The sequence below is a fragment of the Arachis ipaensis genome, chromosome B08 (assembly GCF_000816755.2).
Source record: "Arachis ipaensis cultivar K30076 chromosome B08, Araip1.1, whole genome shotgun sequence".
Taxonomy (NCBI): Eukaryota; Viridiplantae; Streptophyta; class Magnoliopsida; order Fabales; family Fabaceae; genus Arachis; species Arachis ipaensis.
Genome location: NC_029792.2, coordinates 50,594,397 through 50,602,366, shown reverse-complemented (window position 1 = coordinate 50,602,366; position 7,970 = coordinate 50,594,397). Strand labels below are relative to the sequence as shown.

Genomic DNA, 7,970 nt, shown 5'->3' with positions numbered 1-7,970 from the left:
CAAAATGTAATATAAGTGGAATTCATGTTAATTAGGAAAAACCATAATCATGCCTTGAGTTAGAAAGTTAAAGTAAATAGTTAAAAACCAAAAAGAAAAGTTTGAAAGTTAGATTGGTTAGGATTGAGAAAGAGGTTAGAAAGTGGAAATCAGTGGGTTAGTAAGAAGAAAGTCAGAGTAAGTGGCATGATGATTGGTTTCTGAGTAACAAGAATTTCACAATTTTAAGCAACAGTCAACTCATATTCAAGCAAGGAAATCAGGTTGTTGATGATAATCATATAGATGCATGAGTAGCAAAAATTAAAATTTAATCATCAATAATGTAATTTATTAACCAGAAAATTGAAAGGAATAAGAATGCTGGCCTGTGCGTCCATGAAATGGTTTGGGTATAGCGAAGTAATACAAAATTCAAAATTGCCAAAACCAAAACAGGAATGAAAATAAAATAATTTGCAGAAAATTGGGCAGCATTCCGGCTAAAATTGGATGTTCCCGGGTAATAAACAACAAGCAGAACATTTTATATAAATTAAAATAAAGCTGCAAATACACATAAGTAATATGAACATGAAAGAGCAGTGTAACAGCAGCATGAAACAGTGAAGAATGGCATATGAACAGTATTAACATCACAGCCAGACCAAAATTGCAGAATAGGTAAAACAAGCAACAAGTACGGCGCAATTATCAGGCCTAAATCCACTAACCACATCCTAGCTACCTAACCACCTAGAATCCACTACAAACATGCATCTCTAACTAGCCTAATTTTGAACATAAACTGAAAAATATGCAACTAACTACGAATCAAAGAAAAGTGGCGTTTGGCGGAACCTGGTATGCGTATGAACTAAGGTAGGGATCAGAGAGATGGCGGTGGTGAAGTGGCGGTGCTGGGAGGGGGCACGGCGGCACTGTGGCGGAACAGGATGGCGTGGTGGAGGAGCAGGTTGTGTTGGAGGGTGGGGTTTGGGTTGGGTGAGGGGTTGTGACGGTGGGAGGGGCGGTGAGGGTTGTGGGTTGGAGGGGGTTGGAATGGGAGGCGGCGCTGGTGGCGTGGTGGTGGTGGCTGGTCGCAGTGGGGGGACAGCAGTGGTGGAGGGAAGAAGAGAAAGAAGAAGGAGAGGGGAGGAAGAAGGAGTGGGTGGGTGGTTGTCGGGTGGTTCTGGGTGGTCGGGGGTTGTGGTCGAGGCTGGGTGGTTGTGCGCGGTGGTGGTAGTTGGGGAGGGTGGGTTGCAGAGAAGAGAGGGAGAAGATGGGGGTATGGGGGGCACGACGGGTAGGGTTTCGCGTGATAGGGGGTTAGTGATTTTTAATCCACGTGAATGCGTGGGGTACGCGATCGCGTGGGGTACGCGATCGCGTGGCTAGGGTGAAATGGGATTGACGCGGTCGCGTGATTGACGCGATCGTGCGGGTTGGGTACAAGATGGATGACGCGGAGGCGTGAGGCACGCGACCGCGTCACTGTAAATTGTGCTAAACGCACAATTCCAGCATCGTTTAAGCCCAACTCTCTGTCTCCGTTAGGGTGCCATGCTATCCACGCGACGCAGACGCATCGCTCACGCTTTCGTGTGGGATGGGTGTTTTGCAAGTAACGCGTTCACGTCAAGAATGCGAACGCGTGAGCCGTTTTATGCTAAACACACACCAGCCGCATGATTCCAGCCCAGATTTCTAGGCGTTGGATCTTTACGCCGATTTCCAGATCACGCGTTCGCGTGAGTGACGCGGACGCGTGGGAGGTATTTTTCGCAACTGACGCGAATGCATTAGCGATGCGGTTGCGTTGCGCGCTTTTTTTTATGCAATTATGCAATTATGCAGTATGCAATGCTAATGAATAATATTCAGGTTCAATGAAAATAAAATAATATAAAAACAAACAACACGAAATAAAATTGAAAAAGAAACGACCATACCATGGTGGGTTGTCTCCTACCTAGCACTTTTAGTTAAAGTCCTTAAGTTGGACATTGGATGAGCTTCCTGTTATGGTGGCTTATGCTTAAATTCATCCAGAAATCTCCACCAATGTTTGGAATGCCAACAGCCTCCGGGGTCCCAAACTAGGCATGTAAAGCTTTTGAGAAGCTTCAAAGAGATTCTCAGGCTCCCGGGGTGACGAATGTCAGAATAGATTCCAGGATCCCAAACTTTGCTTTTAAATCCGCCTTCGTCCTGACCTATATTCTTCCATCCGAGCGGTTTAGGAATTGTATTCTCACCAATATGACCTAACGTCTCCTGAGACCCATTCAATTGAACTTGGTACCAATCTGCGCACTTCGAATTGAAGCGTGGAACCTTATTGAATCTTGCACACCAGCTCTGAGTACAAGCCATTTCCCTCTTACTCTTAAAGCCGTAGAGAGCTCTAAGCTGGTCATCTGTTTCAAGCAAACCATATTCAAGTGGAAAGGTAAAGATAAAGGTTAAGGATTGTACCCACTTGAAGCTTGTATTAGGTGGTAATGGCCTTGGGATAGGTGTTTCCAGTGGTTCTGAAAGCTCTACTCTCTTGTATTCTTCTGTGAATTCCTCCACTTCTTTGCAAAATTTTTCAACTGCAACTGCGTCCTGATCAAATTCTTCTATGTCTTCCTCGTCACTCAAGTCATACGTTGGAGGTTGAGAGAAATCTACCTCGACATCATCTTCGTATTCACTTGGATAAGGTTCTTCAGGTTCTAGAAATTCAGTTGCGGATGCAAATTCGTGACTATGAGAGCTTAATTTATGACCATCACTGTCTATGGAATCAACTTCTTGGTCTGTTCCGTCCAAGTTTTCACAAGGTGTATGCCTTGGAGGTTGTGCACTATCCTCCATGGCATGAAATTCGAACTTCTCAGCGGAATCCTTTACAGTTCTCGATTCCCATGGAGATTCAGCATCTCCTAAATCTTCAACCACTTCTTCCTCTACAACTATCATGGCTTCCTCTACTTATTCCAATACAAAGCCATGCTCCTCATTGTCCACCGGAGTTTCTAGTGTTTCCTTCATGCTACGCTCTTCTTTTGATTCTCCACATGCAGCCATAGCAGTACTTTGAGTGCTCAGATGTCGGGAAGCTATTAAATTTACTACCTAGGTTAAGGCAGTAGTGAGTTCCAATACGCCCTTTTGCATCCTCGCTTGCCCTTGAAGAAGAACACGAAGTTTGTCATTCATTAGAGGTTGGGGTGGGTATGAGGGTTCATTTGTTGGGGAAGAGGGTTCAAAATAAGAATGTGGTGGTTCTTGGGAGTAATTGGATTGGGATTGTGGTGGATAAGGGTCATACGGAGGTGAATGGTGAAAAGGAGCTTGTGAGTGTGGTGGTTCAAAGCTACGTTGAGAGGATGGTCTATAAGCACAGGGTAGGGCTTGTTGGTAATTACAAGGAGGTCCACCATGTCTATCAGCTTGGTATGCATTGTGGAGCGGTCCTCGTCCATGATATCTTGGAGGGTGTTGTTGCCTAAAGGATTGATCAGATCCTCTTGGCTCCATCCATCTTTGACTGCTTAGACCTTGATGCATATTCCTGTTGTAGCTTCCACTCCTTTCAACAAATTTAGAACCAAACTCAAAGCGAGAGGGGTCAGAATTCATAGTAGCTAATAGGAATAAAAGGGAAAAACAAAAACAAATAAACAAATAAAAGAAAAATATTTACAATAACCAATAATAAGGCACACGTTTGCAAATCCCCGGCAACGGCGCCATTTTGACGATCGGTTTTTCTATCGGTAAAGAAATATAAAAATATGATCGCGATGTAAGTATAGCTTCTAAACCAACAGAAAATCCTTTTGTACAAACGTTTTGGTTGTCAAAAGTAACAAACCCCTTTAAAATTGATAACCGAAGTATTTAAACCTCGGGTCGTCTTCTCAAGGAACTGCAGGGAGGTGTTCTTATTATTGGTTATGAGTTTTGTAAATTGGGGGTTTTGAAAGTAAGGAACAAGTAATTTAAATGACAAGTAGAATAAATAAATAACTGTAAAATAAACTCTTGGCAGGGTATGAAAATTCGGAAGTCCTATCCTAGTTACTCCTATGAGAATTGAAGTTAATCCTACTTAGTTAACCTTTACAAAAGCAAAGGAAAGTCAAGTGAACTAATTAGTTAGATTCCCAAGTCCTAGCCAACTCCTAAGGAAAGACTAGAGTTAGTGGAATTCCAGTCAATTAGCTGACATAACAATCAATCACGATAAGTTGATAACTCAAGAGCTTCCAGTTAATCAATTAAAGCCAAGAATATAAAAAGCTAAATAAGAATCATAAATCTGAATTACCTCAATTGCATTAATAAGAGAAAATCAATCTAAACATAAAGAGTTCATAAGCCAATTTGGCAACATAAGTAATTAAATGAGAGCATTAAAGTATCTGAAAGTAAAAGAGAAATATAAAATAAAAGAAATATTGAACCTGATGAAGAGTTGAAATCCTAAATCCTTTAAGAGGAATCCTAATCCTAGAACCTAAGAGAGAGGAGAGAGCCTCTCTCTCTAAAAACTACATCTAAATTATGAAAAAAAGAATAATTGAAGGCCTTTCTATGAATGGATGCATTCCCCCACTTTATAACCTTTAATCTGTGCTTTCTGGACTTGGATCTGAGCCAAAAAGGGTTTCAGAAATCGCTGGGAGCTTTTCTGTAGTTTCTGATGCATGGCGTCTGTCATGCGTCTGCGTGGGTCACGCGGTCGCGTCATCGAGAGTTTTCCATATCACGCGTTTGCTTCGGTCACGCGTACGCGTCATCTGTGTTCTGCTCAAGGCGCGTGCATCCGCGTCAGTCACGCATTCGCGTCGCTGCCTTTTCGCGCTGGGCATGCAGCCGCGTCGTCCATGCGTTCGCGTCGCTGCTAGTTTCTTCAAAAACTCCATTTGGTGCTTTCCTTCCATTTTTGTATGTTTCCTTTCCATCCTTTAAATCATTCTTGCCTTAGAAGATCTGAAAATACTTAACACACAAATCACGGCATCGAATGGTAATAAATGGTAATTAAAATAATTATTTTTAAAGCATAGGAAACATGTTTTTCACATATATCGCATAATAAGGAAGGGAAAGTAAAACCATGCAATTTCACATGAATAAGTGGGTGAAGGGTTGAATAAGTCACTTAAATTAAGCACAAAATATATCATGAAATATGGGTTTATCAAAGATCCTAAACAAGGTTGATCTTCTCCTTTAAATACTAAACTAATGACTAGTAAGGGTAAAACAGTCTGTTTAGTGCTAAAATCCACTTCTGGGGCCCACTTGGTGAGTGTTTGGGCTGAATTTTGATGAGATCCATGTGCTGAGGGACCTCTAGGGTATTGAACGCTGGCTAGGGGTCCTCTCTGGACGTTTGGACACTGGTCCCTACTCTTTGGCCGCTGGACGCCTGGAAGGGGGCAGGAAACTGGCATTGACACCGGTTTTGGGCCTTTTAATCCGAAGCAAAGTATAGACTATTATACATTTCTGGAAAGCTCCGAAAGTTAGATTTCTATAGCCATTAAGAACGCTCCATTTAGACTTTTGTAGCTCTAGAAAAGCTCTTCCAATTTCAGCCAGAAAATATTTGAAATTGAACAAAAATACACAAACTCAAAGTAGAATTCAAAAATGTGAATTTAACACTAAAACCTATAAAAACTTAATAAAAACTAAATAAAACATACTAAAAACTATATGAAAATGATGCCAAAAAGCGTATAAAATATCCGCTCATCAAAAACCTTGCCAAGAAAACCAAATTATCCCAATCAATAGTGAGGGCTTCCATTTCTCCTATTCAAAGAAAGCATGAATTCCAGCCCCATCCAAAAATCATTCAATATATTCATACATGGCAATTATAAAAAACAAGACTGAACATATTATTTATATATCAACAATTGGAAGAAAAAAAGAATCAGTAAACACATTATTTATGTTTAAAAAATATAGAATTCAGCATTGGAAGTGGAGAATGTGTGAAAGAATGAAGTTTGTATATTTGCAAGGTAGAGCAGGGACTTACCTTTTTGCTTTGTTTATTCTTTTTCCAAACTTGAGAGCCCTTTTCATCCTTGCCATAAAATTACACAAAAAATTGAGAAAAAGCTCAATCACTTTTACTCTTTATTTAACTACACAACCTTTTGCTTTCCTTCTCTTCAAGAAATAGGTTTCTATCATTGCCTACGTCAACCAAACCAAACAGAATAGAACCGGTTTAGCTACTTTGGCAAAGGGATTAAGATTAATATTAGCAAAAGCCATGTGATAAGAGCAACATATGCACCATATAAAGAATATTCTGACTTTAAACTTATTGCCATCACTGTTCACAGTTTCAAATATCAGTCCACTAGCAACCATAAAAGAAATGTAACTGCAATTTCCAACCATGATCACTATTTCACTACCATTATTGAAGCATGTAATATGAAATATGAAGGTGCATATCCAAATACTGACTTGAGTGGACCATGGCTAGTGGTTGCAGCAGCAAGACATTGGAGTCCAGTTTGGAGACAGGATTTATGGCAGAGACAAAATTCATCTTGTAATCTGGAAAAGAATGGCTTAGTGTTATTTTATAATCCAAAAATCATTCAATATATTCCAACCTCATGCTTGGCATCCCAGAGAACTTTTGGTTTATAATATACTATGAAATATACTCTAAAAAATGGGAAACTAATTTATATCTTCATGAATAAATCAAAATGTCAATTAATAGGATAAGAGAATAATTAATTAATAGAGTAATTATAATTGACAATTAGAAAGAGAGATAGAAAATCCCGATCATACCAAATAATCAAATCCAAAATAATAAAAACGCAAAGAAACATAAAGAGACTAATGAAATTCTTTAAAATAAAATGCCATTTATTAATAGAAAAGAGATATCAACAAATTAATAGCAAAGAAGAAGTACCTGCAGTAGCTTGATGGAGAAATATGGAGGGAGAGAAAGTAAGAAGAAGCTTAGGAGCAAACAGATCTAAAAACGCGTTGACAGAGGAGGTGGCTCTATCCAGAAGCGTTCTACCACGGCAACGGCGGTAGAAACGGCGGCAGCAACAACAATGGCAGTGGTGACGAAAACGGCGGCAGCAACAACGCCGGTGGAAACTCCACTGTGGCAGCAACAACCGTATAGAAGAACAGATCTAAAAATGCATTGATAGAAGAGGTGGCTCGATCCAGTAGCTCTCTACCGCAACGGACACGGTAGTGGTGACGGTGCCGGCGGCAGAAATGGCAGTTGAAATGACGGTGAAAACGGTGGTAGAAGGGTTCTCTCTCACTTAACTCAGTTTCAGCTAACTCAGTCTCATTTTGAAAAATTGGAAAAATTATATTTGTTTCCAAAATTTAATTTTAATTAATTATTAGTGGAGGTTTTCTAAATTGCTTTAAATAAAATGTATTGTGGAAGTTATTTTTGATTAGAAATATTAATCTTAGAGTGCTTGGAGGTATTATTGTCGATTTCCATTCTTAATAGGGTAAAAGTCAATGATCATCGGGAATGAAAATATCTTTCACGATTAAGAGGTTCTTATGTATGCAGAGTTATGATGCTGCCCACTAAGAGAGACAGTTACACGAAGCGCTCGCAATCAAAGCACAGAAATACATGTCAGTTACAATAAGTCCATTATCTTTTATTTTAGATTATCCTCAATGTTAACATAAGTGGTAACAGAATCAAAAATTAAAATGAAATTATATTCAAAAAATTATTCGCATTACGGTTGTCATTAATTTATTCAAAAAGTGATTAAAATTTGAAGCTAATTAATATAAAATATTATAGATGTAAAACTAAATAATTATTTTATCTATACCAATATATAATGGGGATACCGAAATTTGGTATCTAATTTCTTCTTCCTATTTTATCCCTGTTTTTTTTTTATTAAAAAATGTGTTTACCGATGACAGAGTTTAAAAAACTGATTCACTTT

General features: G+C 39.3%; 1 protein-coding gene across 1 annotated transcript; it reads left to right on the top strand.

Annotated features, from left to right (window-relative positions):
- On the top strand, positions 877–7,159 carry LOC107611029 (loricrin-like). The gene is made up of 3 exons (XM_016312996.1): positions 877–1,307; positions 6,342–6,516; positions 7,019–7,159. The coding sequence occupies exons 1-3, from the start codon at positions 877–879 to the stop codon at positions 7,157–7,159; spliced, it is 747 nt and encodes a 248-aa protein (XP_016168482.1).